This window comes from Colius striatus, chromosome 7 (assembly GCF_028858725.1).
Source record: "Colius striatus isolate bColStr4 chromosome 7, bColStr4.1.hap1, whole genome shotgun sequence".
NCBI lineage: Eukaryota > Metazoa > Chordata > Aves > Coliiformes > Coliidae > Colius > Colius striatus.
This window is the reverse complement of record NC_084765.1, coordinates 16,023,394-16,041,401: the sequence shown is the minus strand read 5'-3', so window position 1 is coordinate 16,041,401 and position 18,008 is coordinate 16,023,394. Positions and strand designations below refer to the sequence as shown.

At 49.2% G+C, this 18,008-nt stretch overlaps 1 protein-coding gene across 1 annotated transcript in view; it reads left to right on the top strand.

Annotated features, from left to right (window-relative positions):
- CD81 (CD81 molecule) overlaps window positions 1-11,314 on the top strand; it is a 36,721-nt gene extending 25,407 nt beyond the window's left edge. The window contains exons 4-8 of the mRNA XM_062000507.1: window positions 2,133-2,207; window positions 5,741-5,848; window positions 6,741-6,839; window positions 7,110-7,199; window positions 7,908-11,314. Coding sequence (XP_061856491.1) covers window positions 2,133-2,207; window positions 5,741-5,848; window positions 6,741-6,839; window positions 7,110-7,199; window positions 7,908-7,970 — 435 coding nt within the window. The 3' untranslated portion in view covers window positions 7,971-11,314. The remainder of the gene's footprint in view (window positions 1-2,132; window positions 2,208-5,740; window positions 5,849-6,740; window positions 6,840-7,109; window positions 7,200-7,907) is intronic.
- The last annotated feature ends 6,694 nt before the right edge of the window (window positions 11,315-18,008 follow it).

Sequence of the window (18,008 nt, the reverse complement as noted above, 5' to 3'; positions counted from 1 at the left end):
CAAGGGGACAATCACTTTCCTTGTTCTGCTGGCCACACCATTTCTGATACAAGCCAGGATGCCATTGGCCTTCTTGGCCACCTGGGCACACTACTGGCTCATGTTCAGACAGCTGTTGATTAACACCCCCAGGTCCTTTTCCACTGGACAGCTTTCCAGCTACTCTGCCCCAGAAAAATGCTGCAAAAAGGGAAAGTACCAGGAAGCTCCACGCTGTCCGAATCCTGTGCTGAAGGTGGTACAGAAGAGCCATAAAAGGCAGGAGGGAGACATGGGGCATAGAGCAGGCTCTGCTTCCTGGACAGGGGCTGGGGCACGTCTGACTCCCGGGGCAGGACCACCCATACCATCCAGCTGCAGCTCTGGTGTTTGCAGACAGGTTGCAGAACTAAGTCTGCAGGAAGTTGTACCTCCGAATCTGGGATAAGCAAGCCATCTTTCACCAGAGAGTGCCACTGCAAGAGTGGAGAATTACAGTGCCCACCATTTAGGGTGATGTGGGACTTAGTGAGTTCAAGCACTGGACAAAGATGTGCTTTGGGGGCAATTGAAGGCATTTTAGATCCCTTGCAGCAGCAGTTCAAAGCAACAATGTCTCTGCTCTTGCTCTGCATTAGCAGCACTTTTACTGCCTTTTGGCGGCACGTGGGTTGGACAATTCTCCTCCAAGCCTAAGAGTCCCACTGTCATAGTGTGTTCCTTGGATCTGAACAAAAAGATGGAGAGTGGCTTTGTGGGGATGGCAGGGAGTACTGGAATTGCACAAACAGGGTGGGACTGTGGGAAAACATAAGTGCTAGTATTTATGCAAAAAAAACCCTGCAGTAGCCTTGCAGAGTTGTAGATGCCAAGAGAGCTGGCCATAAATCACACTCTGACACCCCTCAGCTCCTCAGCAGCTGAAATGTGCTTTTAACCCTGAACTGGCAATTCACAGAATCACAGAATGGCAGGGGTTGGAGGGGACCTCTAGAGATCATCCAGTCCTCCTGCTAAAGCAGGTTCACCTAGATCAGGTCACACAGGAATTTGTCATGGTGGGTTTGGAAACCTCCGGAGAAGGAGACTCTACACCCTCTCTGGGCAGCCTGTGCCAGGGCTCCGTCACCCTGAACAGTAAAGAAGTGTTTCCTTGTGTTAGAGTGGAATTTCCTGTGTTCCAGCTTGTGCCCTTTACCCCTTGTTTTGTCACTGGGCACTACAAAAAAAAGACTGACCCCATCCTCTTGACACGCACCCATTAGACATTTATAGGCATTGATAATATCCCCTTTCAGTCTTCTCCAGGGTAAACAGACCCAGGTCTCACAGCCTTTCCTTGTCAGATGTTCCAGTCCCCTGATCATCTTAGTGGCCCTGTGCTGGACTCTCTCCAGCAGTTCCCCGTCCTTCTTGAGCTGGGGAGCCCAGAACTGGACACAGTACTCCAGATGAGGCCTCACCAGGGCAGAGCAGAGGGGAAGGAAAACCTCCCTGTCCTGCTGGCTACACTCTTCTTAATGCACCCCAGGATGTCACAGTCACAGAATCATAGAATGGTAGGGATTGGAAGGGACCTTTAGAGATCATCTAGTCCAACTCCCCTGCAGAAGCAGGTTCAGCTAGATCAGGTTGCATAGGAACACGTCCAGGTGGGTCTTGAAGACCTCCAAGGAGGCAGACTCCACTGCTCCATCACCCTCACAGTGAAATAGTCTTTTCTTGTATTTAAATGGAACTTTCTGTCGTCTTGGCTATGAAGGCACATTGCTGGGCCTTGCTTAGTTTGCTGTCCACCAGAACTCCCCATCCTTGGAGCATCTGTGACAGAGCAAGAAGTTTATCTGATGGTCGTGCAGGTGCAATGTGCGCACAGGGCATTCTCATCCCTGACAGTCCCTGTCGCTGTGTGAGAAAGTCTCTGCTAATTCCCACTCAGCCATCCCAGTGGACCTGGTGTGGCATCCAGTGAGTTATAGGAAAATGTGTTTGGGCTAAGCATGTGTATGAGAGATAAAATGGTTTGCAGCCAGGCAACGCCTTGCTCTAATCTCCATCAGTAGTGGTGCCACTCTACACCTCTACCAACCTAATGGCTGCTTTTGCCTGTGTCCAGATACATTACATATCCCTCTATTGATTTGTCTTTGCAGTTCTTCACTTGCCTGGTGATCCTGTTTGCCTGTGAAGTTGCGGCTGGAATTTGGGGATTTGTCAACAAAGACCAGGTAAGACAACTCTGAAAGCTGTGTTGTGGGACTGGGAGGCTGGGGCAGAACTGCAGCAGATCCCACCATGAGCTGTTTCACTCATGAGGTGCTCCTGGACTGAGTCACAGTGGCTTGGATTAGCTGTGTGACCTAGGCAGGTTACCCAACTCCTCTTGCCAGACTCACGAGCTATAAATTTTAGCACTTGATGGTAGCAGCTGCCCCTTATGGTATATGGTGCAATGTCTGGAATAAAAATAGCCCAGTCTCACTTTGGGCTCCTCCTCACTGCCACACTGTCGGTCACAGTGTGATTTGATTCATGTATGAAGTTGTGAGGGGAAGCCATCTGCATGTCCTTGGTGGGAAGGAGAGAGCTCAGCCACCTGCCCAAAGGGAGGGAGTGCGTACGGGGAGAGCTGCTGCTGCCTGACGGGGTGGTGCAGTGCTTGCTGCTCCCTGCCCCTGTCATATAACCTGCTTCGGGCTGTTCCTCTGCGAGGGCTGAGCTCGCTCTGCCCAACACTCTGTGCATCCTGAGTAGTGTGTGCATCCCTAGTGCCCTGCCAGGAACTGCTCCGGTGAGGTCACAGAATCACAGAGTCATTTTGGTTGGAAAAGACCCTTAAGATCATCAAGTCATAGAATCATAGAATGGTAGGAGTTGGAAGGGACCTTTAGAGATCAACCCAACCCTGCCCAACCCCCCTGCAGAAGCAGGTTCACCTAGATCAGGTTGCGCATGGCCCTCGGCTACATGGCTTTTAAATACCTCCAGGGATGGGGATTCCACCACCTCTCCGGGCAGCCTGGGACACTGTCTAACAACTCTCTCAGGGAAAAAGTTCTTTCTCATCTCCAATCTAAACCTCCCCTGGGGCAACTTGAGCTGCTTTCCTCTTGTCCTATCACTCATTACTTGGGAGAAGAGACCAACCTCCTTTCAGGTAGTTGCAGAGAGTGATCATATCTCCCCTCAGCATTCTCTTCTCCAGACTAAACACCCTCAGCTTTCTCAGCCATCCCTCATGAGACTTGTGTTCTAGACCCTTCACCAGGTTATGTGGCTGGAGAGGGCCTAGCTGGAGGGTAGGATTGAAAATCGTAGCTTTTACCTTCCCTTTCTGCTCACTTTCCCTTTGCTATGCTCCCTTTGCTATAGTGTCAGTTATCAGTACCTGGGAAACCTGGCCATGATGCAGTGAGCTGGGTACTGTTCACTCAGCTGTCAGGGCTTCTTTGGAGGAGAGAAGGGGACTGCTTGTGCTCCAAGCCAAGGTTAGACTCTCTGGCAGAGTAGGAAATGTGTTTACTTTACTAAGAGACGTAAGCCAGTTGAGTAAGTAGCTGATGGCCTGCTCAGCTTTCACATACATGCAGGCCGCAAATGACTAGCCAAGCCATGAGTGGGAACACCCCTATAGTCATTCAGCAAAGCAAGCATGACTTCACTGGAATAAACTCTTCCATGGATAAACATATTATTATGTAGGGTGCTGTTTCCTAGCAACTTTGACAAGCGAATTAACCTTTGCAGAGGGGCTATGCCTCCTGCAGATGTTAGTTTGTGAATCCTGAAGCATCCAAGATGTGCAACTGAATCAGCAGCAAAAAAAAAGTGAAGGCTGATCAAGGAGACAGAACCCCATGGCTGTTGCTTTCTATGCTGGGGAGAAGGCACTTGGCCATCAAAGCATGAAGCTGAGAAATGTAGTATTTGCCAATACAAGACTGATAATCTCAGCCCCTAAAATTAGTTTTGCAGTTGAAATGAGCAGTGGCAGTCTGTTGGCCTCAGCTGCTTTAGCAGCTTTGCTAATGAATGAGCTGTTTGGAAGTCCCTGCTCACAAGGCTCATAACGTGGTTCCCTCCACCTTGTTCAGGGGCATCTCAGGATGGCAGGGGATCATAGAATCACACAGTCATTTTGGTTGGAGAAGACCTTTAAGATCATTAAGTCCAACCACTAATCTCACACTGTCAAAGCCACCACTAACCCTTGTCCCTTAGCACCTCAGCTACATGGCTTTTCAGTATCTCCAGGGATGGGAATTCCACCACCTACCTTGGCAGCCCCTGCCAGTGTCTAACAACCCTCTCAGGGAGAAAGTTTTTCCTACTCTCCAATCTAAACCTCCCCTGGCACAACTTGAGGCTGTTTCCTCTTGTTCTATCACTCATTACTTGGGACAAGAAACTGACCCTTACCTCACTGCATGTGGAGAGTGATCATGTCTCCCCTCAGCCTTCTCTAGGCTGAACACCCGCAGTTTCCTCAACTGCTTCTCACCAGACTTATTCTCCAAGTGCTAAATGAACCCAGGCACCGAGAGCTGCTCCAAGGAGAGACTCCCTTCCACTTGGGTTTGCCCCAGCTGATGCCCCTTGGATCATCTCTTAGTGAAGCAGCCACAGGATGCTCTTCCACAAAGTCCTACCTCAACCTGTCTTCCTGGAGATGCTTTAGATACAAGGTAGGGAGGCAAGAAGTAGGATTTTTTTTTCCCCTAGCATCAAACAGTTTGACCAGAGAACACTGGCCTCCAAAGCAGGCTTGTTTGAGCAGTGGTGAAGAAATACTGGGGTAATTGATTGAACTCAACACTCCTTGCTGCAATTTCTTTTCTCATGTGCTAATCCAGCCTGCACTGCCAAGAGCAGATGTTCTGAAAAACATTTTATCTTTTCTATTTGCTCTTTTTTTTCCCCTTTTGCTTCTCATGTGTGTTCTTCTTTCATTTCTGTCTCCCAAATTACTGGAGGATGTTAGAGGAAGGCCACAAGGCCAGTTTCCCTGAAAAATGAAGGATTTTTGCAGTGTCTGTAGTTTACCAGAACAGGTGTCAGGGCTAGAGTACAGATTAATACCATTTAGGGGTGCCCAGCTCTAGGTAGGGACCTGGTAGAGTTTGACATACATCTAAAAGTGACTGAGCTTCCTGACCCAAATGAGCTCACTAGGCTTTAATGTGCAATCTATCCCAAATTCATGCCATCCCCTCCAAGCCAGACAGTAAGCCAAGGTGCCCATACCTACAGACAGCCTGGCTTGTTCACTCCTCTCCTCCTGGCCTCCCTGGTGTGCTCTGCCTCTGCAACCTCTGTGCCCAGCCTGTCTCCTGTTCACTTTGCCTCCATCTGTTGGGTACTTCAGAAGGAGCCAGTTCTGCATTCCAGAGCCCAGCAGCAAATCCACGTGGGCCAAAGGCTATCCCAGATCCTGTGGTTCACGCTCTGGGCCTTGGCTCTCTTTACCTGCTAGAGAGAGCTCATAGAGCAGTTGGATAGTGATGGCTGGAATCTGCTGGGTGGTGGATGAGTTTCTTAGTATTTCCTACTCTTGACACACTGTGGCTGGAGGGCCTTGAGCCCTATGAAAGATAGGCCTTCTTTCATGCATCTGTGCAAATAGATGGGGTCCAATTCTATATAAAAACCTCTCATCTACCCATGAATGCTATTAGGGAGAACCTGTCCCCTCCAAGCCTATCTGCTGGGTTTCCTCCCTCTTCTCTAACTGAAAAGGAGTTTTTTCTCTGTCTTTCCTTAGATAGCCAAAGATGTGAAGCAGTTCTATGATCAAGCGTTTCAGCAGGCGCTGATGGCAGATTCAGACACGAACAATGGGAAAGCTGTTGTGAAGACCTTTCATGAAACGGTAAGACGTTGTCAGCCCGGCTCGATGCTCTGCTCAGGCCACTTGCAGTTGGCCAAAGCAACTGCTGGTGGATACCACATGAATGACACTTGGTTTGTCAGTGGCGAGGAGCCACTGTCGCCGTGCGTAGGCTGATCCTCCCCACCGAGGCAGGGCCAGGAAGTTGAACTACAGGTCATCGGGCAGGGAATGAAGGCAACACGGGATGTTCAGATGCTTAGTAGCAAATTGGATCAAATGTGTTCTCCACTCTGGGATTTTGCTGCCTGCTTTCCAAGCTGTATGTAGAAATCTCCTCTCCATAAGAGTTTATCACCAGAGGAGATGAGAATGTGAGAGGCAGGAGAATTCAAATTGAGTGTCAGGAAAATGAATGAGTAAAGCAGGGTCTAAAGCAGATGCGGCTACAGGCAGGTCTCAACCTGTCAAGTTTGCCATTCTTACATGTTGAAAAACAGTTGTGCCCTCTTCAATATTTTGTCCTCCACACTGTGCTGGGAAGTCTGGCCTAAGCTCTAAGTGGCTTTTCATTTACCAAAGCACACAAAGTAAAATTCAATAGAAGAAAAATGTTGCTCTGAGGAATTAATCCCAAAACTTACTCTGCTGAGCAGGAAGCAAAATCTCTGGAGAGAGCTGGGTTGACTCTCCTTCAGGATACCAGTGCAAGACCTCTCAGGTACTATTGTAGGAAGCAACTGCATTGCATAGAAAGAATGAAGTTGAATTTGGAGAGTTATTCCTACTCACTTGTTTCCCTCTCTAAGATGCCTCCTTGGCCTTGGGAGGGCTTCCAGGATGCTTAGTAGTGGGAAGAGCATTGCATGAGTGTTTGCTGTCTGCTAATGCTAGGGTTTTTTTTATTTTTTGTCTTTCCCTTCTCTCCATGTAGCTGGACTGCTGTGGTCCTGATAGTGCAATGGGAACTATCACTCCCCTGTGGAGAGATGACCTCTGCCCAAAGAAGGACTTCATGAAAAATCTTTTTGAGGTAGGCAGGTCCTGTGAGGACACTCGGCTGCCAGATTTGGGGATTTATTGGGAATTAGATAAAGGGGATGGTATAGAGGGATGTTAGAGGTTCATGATGGTTCTTCCTTTACTGCTCCTGCTTGAGGGGGCTGGCAGGCATGGACCTCTGAAGTCTGCTGGGAAGTCCTAGAGCAAGGAACGGGAGGGAAGATGGGAGGTGGAAGCAGACCTGGCTGGGGTCCAGCAAGGGGAAAGCAAGCTGTCTGACCAGTGTGCTTCTCTGCTTCAGAACCCGAACTGCCACAAAAAAATCGATGAGCTGTTCTCTGGAAAGCTGTACCTAATCGGCATTGCTGCCATCGTGGTTGCCGTGATCATGGTAAGTGTGACCGCATGGTGCCCTGCTGTGCGCAGCAGGTGGGGGTAAGCCACCTCGGCATGCCCTGGGCCTGCCCTAGCTGGGCTGGATCCTCCCCCTCCTCCAGACATCCCTTTGTCTCAGTGTGCAGGGACAGCCCCCTACACCCCAGCTGCTCTGGGACGTGGAGAGTGCGAGGGCTTTGTCACTTCCCTGGGGAGTGGAGATACTGGGGCAGATACGCGTTAAAGCAGGAGCATCTGCAACCCCACCAGAAGGGCAGAGCACTGTCTTTGCTGCCTCCAAAACCACTCGTTTCTCAGGCTGCTGTGTTTTGCTGCTGGGGCCTGCAGTGGGAAGAAATGTCTTTGCCAGGGTGGGTTTGCTCACCAGTGAGTGGCCTGGGCTGGTAATCCTGCAGTGCCTGTGCAAAGGCCGGGCTGTAATGCCAGAAGGATCTCAAAGTGTTTGCTGGCAGCCTACAATGTACCACCACTGCCACCAGCAAGGGAGGGAGGGAGAGAGAACACGGGAGAACATCATCTTATCTGGAACTGGCCAACTCCTAATGAAAACACCAATGAAGACACAGTATCTCTGCCCTTGTTTCTTTACCTCTGGCACAAGATTGTTTATGTGGAGTCGGGGATCTTGGAGGAGGGAAGCTCCCGCATTGTTCTGGATGGTACCCCTCTGGTGCCTCACTCTTGCCTCTCTGTCTCCCAACAGATCTTCGAAATGATCCTGAGCATGGTGCTGTGCTGTGGCATCCGGAACAGCTCTGTCTACTAAGCCGTGAGAGCAGGGAGGGGAAGGGGGGAGCAGGGCAAGATGGCGCTAGAGGGGACCCCAAGTGCCACCAAGTGACCAGGAGACATTTCAACAAAAGACAAAGACAACTGTGTATATAACTACTTCCAATATTACCATGCAGTACTTATCATTCTTATTTTGAAGTACTTTTTTTTTTTGATAAATAAAACTTTCCCGTATCCTTGTGGCTGACTTAGTTACACATCAGTTTTGTGTGATGGGGAAAGCTGCTGTAGCAGGAGATGGAGTCCTTCCTCCCCTTTCCCCACCCCTCATAACTCAGAAATAGTGTTGGTGGAAGATGTACAGAGGAGAAGGCTGCAGCCTGTTATCAGAAATCTTTGCCTTGGTTTTTACTCTTTTTCAACACCGACATTTTTTTATAGACGTCATTGGATGCTGAAGCAGAGTTTAGCATGTTTGTTCATTTGTACTTGTCTTTTCCTACCATCACCCCATCTCCCTGGCATTTCCAAGCTGTTCATAGAGAAGCCTGGTTGACTGCCTGATGCCTGGGGAGAGGAGAGAAAACAGCCTCCGCCGCCTGAGTGCGACGCGTCCCGGCGGTTCCTCTCTGGCCTGTGTGTATCCTCAGGTCAATCCTTCACAGAAGTCACAAACAAATTTTTTAACTCTCTGAAGAGTGGGGGTGGTTTTGGCTTTTAGTTTTTATATTTTTGTTGGGTTTGGGTTTTTTTCTTGGGGTTATGACTTTACAAAATGGCTAGTTTCCACTGATTCGTTACACTAAAAGGTCAGTGGCTGGGGGTCAATTTTAGTCCCAGTTTTTAAAATATAACAAGTTGAAAATTAAGTCACTGTTTTAGCCTCCTTCAATGTTTCTTTATAGACCTATGTTTTTGAGAATGTCTAGCTCTGTACTAAGTTTCCACTGTTAAGCTAACGCTTGCATACAAATGATATTAGAGTAAAAACCCCTTAAACCTTAGGAATCCTGCATTTGTGTACTGCGGGATGACACCTGGGGGTTCCCAGCCATACGCGTATGTGTTTCAAATTTCATCACTCTCTTGTTCAATGAGATTCTCCTTACTAAGGGCGTATTGTCACACACTGTAACATTGCTGGGACGTTGTCATAACCTGATCTGGGGGGAAAAAAAAAGTTTATTTTTAAGTCCTTCCACTTCCAGTTCTGTTGACAGCAGGAGATCAGCTTATCAAAGCGAGGGAATTCAGGAGTTTAGATCACACCACTTGGAACACTTTCCCGTGACCTTGTAAGCTTTGATTGCCAATTCGATGCCTGCGGCTTCTGTTGTACGGCACTCCGTTACCATGTAGATAGAGAGGGAGAGTGACCCAGGAGCTATGTAAGAAAATCAGAGTGTCTCTAAAAAGAGGATCTATATGTATAGTTCTATAGATATATATTTTTAAGCAAAGCCTTTTCCTTAGCCGTACAGGCACCAGAGCTGGAAATGATAGTATCTCTCAGCTCTTTGCCACCTTGAAGCAGGTAAGGGGAGGAGTTGAAACTTGTGATCACCTTCCTCACTTCAGGAGTATTTCTGTTTCTTAAAGTATTTCACTCTCTCCTGTCAGATGGTTCAGGGAGAGAGACCCATGGTCATGTTATACTAGGACCTTATCCACTGCACATGGCTGCTGTAGCCTTTGCCACTATGAGATAGGAAATTCCTGCACTGGGGAAAACTGATCTATTCAGAGGCTTTTCCTCCCTTCTGCTCCTCCCTTTCCCCTTCCTGCCTTTTAGAATATAGGGCCTTTAAAAAGTATATAGGTAAATATATATATATATCAAGTTGTGCTGGGTAAGAGGAGGAAGTGCTTCAAGAGAGCTTCGGATTGAGGGGTTGGACAAGGAAAGATTCAGCCTTAGAAACAGCCTTAAAGCAACACTGCCCTGAATGTCCTCGTTGTGCACATCAAGAATGAGACGAGGTTTTGCAGTAGGTAACCCCTTCCCTCTCTCCCCAGCGTAGCTCCTTCAGGTCATCTACTTCATTATGTGGCTATACGTGTATGCATCAACCAAGCATGTGTGTTTACATATATGTGCATCGGGATTGTTAGCATACAGAATGGATGTGTAACTTGCCGCCTTCTTTTTGTTGACTGTTGATAAATGTGTATAAATATGCCATTAAGCATTTCAATTCTGTTTTCTTTCCTTATACTGTATTTTTTATATTGTTCAGTATTCAGTTGATGCTGTGGATGTAGCTGGAGCTCTGTTTGAAGATGGCCTGGGTCTTGATGCAGGTCAGGTCCTTGGACATGGTGGCTTTAGGGGTCTGAGTTGTCCTAGGCAGGAGCAATTGGGAGAAAGTGGTACTTGAAGAGGGAGTCTGAGAGCTGTGAGAGGAAGAAGAGCAGGACATTCTCTCAGACCATGTCCTTCACAGGCTGCAGTTTGCTCTCTGGGTCATTTCAGAGGTGACTTGTCACTATGCTCCCTGAGCCACCTTCCTGTCCTGGCAGCTGCTGCAGGAAAGGTGCTACAGGAGAGGAACAGCCAACAGCTGTGAAGGTCATGGGAGGGGGCAGGGGGAATTTTGTAGGGAGAGGGTAATGCTCTCTTTAGTTACTAGCTGAGAGTCCCTTTTCTTGGTGGAATGGTCATCAGCTGTAGCAGGAGGGGTCAGCCCTGGGAGAAGAGGGACAGGGAGGAACCCTCATGCTTAAAAATGATGCAGTATCCAAGAAACCCTCACAGAAAAAACTACCCACTTGGGCCCCCTCTAGTCTGGCCTCCTGTGAAGCTGGACCTGAGTTAAGGTAAACTAGAGAAGGAGCTGTAAAGGGCTGAAGGGACTCTCCCTGTTGCAAGCATTCAGCATCCAAAAGCAACAGGGCTCTTCTGCCAGGTGGTTGGTCTCAAAGCTGGCTGAGGTGAAGGGGAGAAGCCTCCTAGGTAGGACCCCTGCCCTGCTTCAGAGCCTGTCTTGAACATTTGTGTGGGCAATGTGAGGCCCCGTCTTGCTCTTCTCCAGACCTTCAAAAACCAAGGGTGAAATTATGGGCTGTAAATACAAAGGCCTCCCTCTCCAGGGAAGCATCCTCCTGGAGCTAGTAACAGCCAAGAAGACGGCTGAGAGCTGAGGCAGGGAGGAGGGGAGAGGCTGCTGGGGAAGAGGAGAGTCAACTGTCCAGGCCTGAGTTCAAAGACCACAGCGAAAGGTCAAACAGAGCTGCTGACAGCCAAACTGAATGCTCGGGATCTTTCCATACTGTGGAGCATGCCACAAAGCAGTGTGTTTAACTTCTTTCTGCCTTTGTTGTTTTTTTTTTAAAAAGAAATGAAACAAAATCGATTTAATAAACATTTCTCATAGTGTGCATAGTGTGATGAAGCGCTGCAGTTTAACAACCAGTTAACCTTAACACCAGGATGCTTTGTGAACCAGGCTCCAACAGCATGGGGTTGGCCACGCAGCCTCTGGGAGGGCCTGCAGGCAGGCTGGGGAGCATCCAGAATGGTGCCGGGGGAAGGCAAAGAGGTTGCTGCTGCAGTTGTGCCCCCCCTCAAGAGAAGGGGGGCACAGCTGTGGGGGAGCTAATGCTCACTCAAGGGGGCTGTGGCAGCAATACTGTGCACACCCAAAGGGCGTTGCCTAAAATGACCAAAAATGGCCCAATATGCTGCCATCCTGGGCTGGTTTATTGCAGACGATCTGGTAATGCCACCCTGGGTGCCACCGCCCACCCCTCCACAACACCAGAGCAAGGCCTGGCTGAGGGTGAGGGGAGAGGCCAAGTGCCATGATCCCACAGCCTCCTGCCTTTCTCTGCGCCAGCCTGCACTCCTGGCTGTGCTTGGTGCAAGGCCACAGGTATTGCCTGTGCTGGGCTGTGCTGTGCCGTGCTGGGTGGGACGGAGGGAGGGAGGGAGGGAGGGAAGGCCGGCCAGGCAAGGGAGAGCCACATCTGGCGGCTGCACAGAAAAGCAAGCCCAGCTCCCAGCGGCTGCACCCCTGCTACGAGATCATGCCCATCTGTTGTTCTTTCACTTGTTTACCTGAATGTTAATGGAGTCAGACGTAATGACTTCTGGAAAGAAACAAAAAAGTGATATTTAAAAACAATAAAAAAAGAAACAAAGCAAAAGCCCTTGTTAGTGGATTTTTAATGGTGTGTTGTCAGATCTTGTTCTTTCCATCACATACAGATTTCTGCCACATCTTCCAAGGGAACAGGCTTGTCTCGTTCTCGTGTTCAAGCAAAACTCATGCTGCAGGGAATTCAGTCCTTAGCTGACCCTCAGGGAGTGGTTTCCCACAAAGGCAATGCTTTTCTCTTTGTGCCTTAAAACGTTTAGATTGTGGTGCTGTGTTCTTGCTGCAGATGGGGATACAATCACTGCTGATTCTGGAGTGAAGATTAAGCTGATGTGAGTCACTATCGGACTCGAGCTGGTGTTCAACGGGGCAAGGGAAGACAAGGGGAAGGAACTCGCGAAGCACAACGTGTTTGGCACTGAGGGTGTGCCTCAGGTCTTCTGCCTGCAAGCATGGCTGAGAACTGAAACCATCCCTTACGAATGCAGGCCCCTCTCTGCACCCCAGCTCCAGTCATTAACATCAACATGCTCAAAACAGACACGCTGGCCATGAGGCTTGAGGCTGGGAGATGACTGGGCAAAGCCAGGCCCTTTAAGGTGTTGTGAAGCAAAGATATGGATTATTCTTGGAAAAACATCAGTCCTGCTGCGTAGGAGCATGTGAGGCCACTCAGATAAAGCACTGCGAGGGGAAAGGGTGGGTGGAACGCTTGCAGCCCGCGTGTTCTCATATTGCACCGATAGCCCAAGCTTGGGCTTCTCCTACACATTTTTCTCCACCAGTCTGAAGGACTTTGAAAGTCACTGGAGATCGTACTGTGGGCTGACAATTCCTGGGAACAGGACTGGGGAATCTGTTGCTTTGGGGTGGGTTTTTTTGGTGAAACTGAGAATTTTCACAAAAATGCAAGCATGAATTTTTCCAAGCTAGACTGAGCTGGGATTTTTTTTTACAGTGGAATGCTTTTCCTCCTCCCTCCCAAAAAACACCCTCCAGACCTTCTAAGGAGTTTTGGAGAGCTCTCCAAACTTTGGTGAGCTCAATTTGCTAAGCCTCTTCTGGGCTGTTTGGATTCTAAGTAGCAATGTGCATAACTGTTTCCTACTAAGACAGTTACAACTAACAGGTATAAGTTGCTTATGTCCATTCCCTAACAAGAGGTTGCCCAAACTTTAACCAAGACTTGCAATAATCCCACAGGAGAGAAGAAAAGCAGCCAGCTCTTCCACACAGGAGTTGTTTATGGCAAAAAGCTTTCTCCCTCTGCCAGCTCCACTGGCTGGGCTCAGTGATGAAGACTGGTGGCTGCGCTCACATTCTACCTTTGGACCATGTCCCCTTGGCTCAGCATGGCAGAGTGGCCCTTCCAGTGAGGGAGAGGAGGGAGTTTCAGCTGCAGGGCAAGCTGCTGACAACAGAGGAGGCTGTTCTAAAAAAAACCAAAACAAAGACAAAACCAAAAGAAGGTGAATATTTCACCACCCTCATTTACTGTTGGAGCCACAGTAGGGCTGGGAAGCTGCAGCTGCCCCAAAGAGGAGGCAAAAATAGAGCTAAATGCAGTTGGCAGCCAGTCACCAGTGGTGTTCCCCAGGGCTCAGTGCTGGGGCCTGTTCTGTTTAACATCTTTATCAACGATCTGGATGAGGGGATCGAATACACCCTCAGTAAGTTTGCAGATGGCATAAAGCTGGGTGGGAGTGTAAACCTGCTTGAGGACAGGAAGGCTGTTCAGAGGGACCTGAACTGGAGCAATGGGCCGAGACCAATTGCATGAGGTTCAACAAGGCAGAGTGCTGGGTCCTGCACTGAGGCCACATCAACGCCAGACAAGGATACAGGCTTGGGACCGAGTGGCTGGAAAGCTGCCTTGCGGAAAAGGACCTGGGGGTGTTGGTTGACAGCAGCCAAACACGAGCCAGCGGTGTGCCCAGGTGACCAAGAAGGCCAATGGCATCCTGGCCTGTATCAGAAACAGTGTGACCTGCAGGACCAGGGAAGTGATTGACCCCAAGTCAATCACTGGGCGCTGTTGAAGCTGCACCTCAAGTGCTGTGTTCAGTTTTGGACCCCTCACTACAAGAAGGACATTGAGGTGCAGAAGGGTGTCCAGAGACAGGCAACAAAATTGATGAAGGCTCTGGAGAACAAGTCTGATGAGGAGCTGGGGTTGTTCAGCCTGGAGAAAAGTATGCAGAGAGGAGACTTGATTGCTCTCTACAACTACCTGAAAGGAGGCTCTAGTGAGGTGGGGGTTGGTCTCTTCTCGCAGGTAATGACTGATAGGCCAAGAGAAAACAGCCTCAAGTTGCACCAGGGGAGGTTCAGATGGGAGATAAGAAAGAACTTTTTCCCTGATAAGGTTGTTAGACACTGTCCCAGGCTGCCCAGGGAGGTGGCGGAGTCCCCATCCTGGAGATATTTAAAAGCTGTGTAGCTGAGGTGCTGAGGGACATGGATTGGTGGTGGGCCTGGTAGAGTGAGGTTAGTGGTTGGACTGGATCTTAAAGGTCTTTTCCAATCAAAACAATTCCATGATTCTAACATCTGCCAGGTCTCAATGAACACACAACGACACAGGCTAGAAACCTCAAGCCCCATACACACATTGGGCAGGTGGACTAGAGGCATGGTGTTAACCCGTGTATTTCTGCCTGACCCCTGCTCTGCGTTTCAGCCTGGGGAGCCTCAGCTCACCTTGCTCGGGGCACGGCCTAAAATGAGGGTGCAGAAGTGCTGCTCTGGTGTGAGCTCTTCAGCTGACCTCTGGCAGCTTGTGTGATGCCTGCAGCCTGATGCTCTCACTTCAGAGACCTAGAGCAAACAGAAAACACCTCCTAGACACTAAAACCTCCACAAAACCAAAACCCACATGGTTTCCACACTGGCACACACGTTGGAGGATACATAAACTTGGCAGCCAGGCATGCTAGCGTGAGCCTCCTGGCATTTCTCACTGGGTTTAGATGACACAGCTCAAGTGCTAGTGGTTGCAAGTGCCATTTCTAATTAGTGCTTAATCAGACCTTTGGCCCTGCTTTGCCAGGGCACTCCCTCACAACAGAACACCGCTGTGCTGAGTCCCAAAGAGGTGTTGGTGTTAGGCCAGCTGAGACAGCTCACACACAACACTCTGCCTGCCTGCTGCAGGTAAACTGGTAACATTTCCTCCAGCAAGGGTTAGTGGCAAAGCCCTGAGCTGGCTGCGGTTGTGTTGGTTAATGAAGGTTTGGAAAGTTTTAGAGTTTTGTGGGGTTTGAATTTCTTTCCTAATATTAACTTCAAGGCCCTTAGCTGGTTCCAACAACCTCTTTGAGCCCTTCAGTACTGCTGGGGCCAGTGACAGGAAAAGAAAGAAGCAAGAATTAGGAGAAGGGATTTTTTTTCATACAAATATTCCATAGAATATTTGCATGAGACTCTCAACTGTTTTTGTTTCTTTTTAAAATTTCAAGTAGTTGCAGAGAGTATTAATTTTGCTCTTAAACGACTGAAGTTCCCTCCCACATCTGCAGTGTTTTTGACAGAAAAGGGGTTGTGGGTTCTCCCTGCAGGCCCTCTCCAGGCCAGCAACAGAATTGTTATTCTGAAGAATAAAGTTGATAAAGACCTTCATAGCCTGCCTGCATCAAAACTCACTCCCCAGGAATTAGTTTTATGTAGTTATATTAGCAGGGGAAAAGCACCTCTGTGGGTAAACAGCAGTGGCACAAATCAAACCTGCTTGCAGGTAAACAAAGACCAAATGAAAGTGTAAAGTAAAACAGGTAAGCAAAACTCAGCCTAGAAGAGAGGTAGTATCAAGCACTGAATCCTGGAAACTCACCCCACGAGGGCTTTCAAGGCCGTTTGTAGGCTTTCCTTCCTTCCTGCGTATGGGAGAGAGCAACTCAAATGATTTCCTTCAGACTGTACCCACCCTGGCTTGGTGTGTCTGTCCACTCCCAGCAAAGAAGGACACAGCAGTCACTACTGTGCCTTTGCTTTTTGCCTGCAGGAAAAGGCTCCTTTCCCTCCCTGCCTCCCCTCAGGAGCTCTAGCATCAGCTGCATGTGACTGTACCAAACTAACTTCCATATTCCTTCCAGATGCTGGAGATGTTGAAAATGCCTCTGTTGGCTCTGTCTGGCTTGCAGGATCTGGGTGGCTCCTAGGAAACCGCCTGCCACTTCCGTATAGCTCTGAAGAGAGAGGCCAGTGGTCCCTGCCAGGTGCCTGCCCCAGGCTCTGAGCTCAGGAGCCTGCCAGTGAGCAGCAGAAACACTTACTGACGGGGCCAAACAACAGATTCATTTGCAAGAAAGGAGCAGGAGGCACCCAGTAAAACAGGGCTGTGCCTGGTATGCATTCACAGCCGCCCCCACACACGGGCCATGCTTCCTGCAGACACACGGGGCCATGTCTGTGGAAGAGCTGGCCCCTCGAAGCCCCAGCACCGGATGTGGCCCGCTCGCTTGGATGCTGTCCTGTGCTGCAGCTCAGATCTGCCTTCCAGCCCCACACCCCTCTTCAAGCCACCCTAGTTCATGCCGGCGAGGGGAAAACGCTTTACCATCTGTCTTCAGAGTCTGACTCATTATTTTTATTTCAGCTGTCGCCAAGCAATAGAGAAAATCCCCACACACCAGCACATCCACTGCTGCAAACTGCCTTGTCCTCATCTGCCAGAGAAAAAGCAGCTCATCCCCTGTTCTCCACAGTGTGTGATGCTAGCTCTTCTGCAAAAAGACAGGAAGGACAAAAAGGTCAGCTCCTGAAGGGGATCTTGGGCACCAACATACACAGCACCCAGGGAAAACCCAGGAATTTGCAAGCCTCTAGAAATGGAGGAATGGAGCTTGTCCCTGAAGGTGCCCACATCCACAGGTGATGGAGATAGTGGAGGTGGTGTTGTCTTCCTCTGCCCCTCTGAGCCCCTAATCTGGCATGGAAATGGGGTTCAGGCCAGAGGAGCACCGTTGTTTGCTCCTGTCTATGGTGTACCCTGCTTATCTCAGACTTACAAAAATGGCACATGCCACCACTTGTTCTACATCCTTTTCTTGCTTGCGCCTTGCTGCCCTCAGAGCCTCTCTCCTGATGTCCTCAACACCTTAGTGTTACGCAACACTGGCAGCCTTCACCTGCAGTCTCCTCTTGGCTCCCTTGGCCTGTTTACTGCCTTCCTTGTGGCTGTTCCTGCTCACCTACCAGAAGACTTGTGTTTTCCTTTCTTCCTTCCTTCAGCTGAGAACCCCTTTGAACACCTGTGACTGTACTACATACGTGTATACATTTTAAAAAACAGGACCACCAAATGGGAAAACACCTCTAGAGCTGCTGTTTGAAAACAACAGCTTGACTTCAGCCAGCCAGAAGACATTTTGCACTAACCTCATTATTGCTGCCCAATGTGTTCTGAACACAGCCCTCATCTCGTAAACTACCATAGTTAGCAACACTCCAGCAGGCAAAAGTATATCTTTTAAAACTGACACTGCAAAGGAACTGGCAGCAGTTTATACTGTGGGTGACGCAGTGAGGCCCCACTTGAAGGAGCGCAGTGAAGTCTCTGCAGCCTTACTTGTAACACACCCGTTAGCAAAGCAACTGGCAATGCAGCAGAGTTGGAGTGCCACAGGGGAGAAATTAAAGTGTCAGTAAAATCAGATGAAGTCAGGCTACATGGTAATTTCTTCTTTTGATACAAAACAATGGCAAAGATGAGCATTGCTTATAAGGCCTCCAGCAAACCCCTCAGAGCAAGGTGATCTAAAGAGGTAAAAGCATGACCTTCAGAAGCTCATGTCGTTTGCAGGCAGTAATTAATGTAAGGGGGAAGCCCAAGGGCCAGGCAAGGCAGCGTGGGCTGGAGCCAGGGTAAGGCTGGAGGCGATCCCTGCAGTGCTGGGCTGCACGCTGGCACAGCAAACCTCCCTTTTCTTTTTTCCTTAACACAGGGTAAACAAGCAAAATATTTAACCCACTTGGGA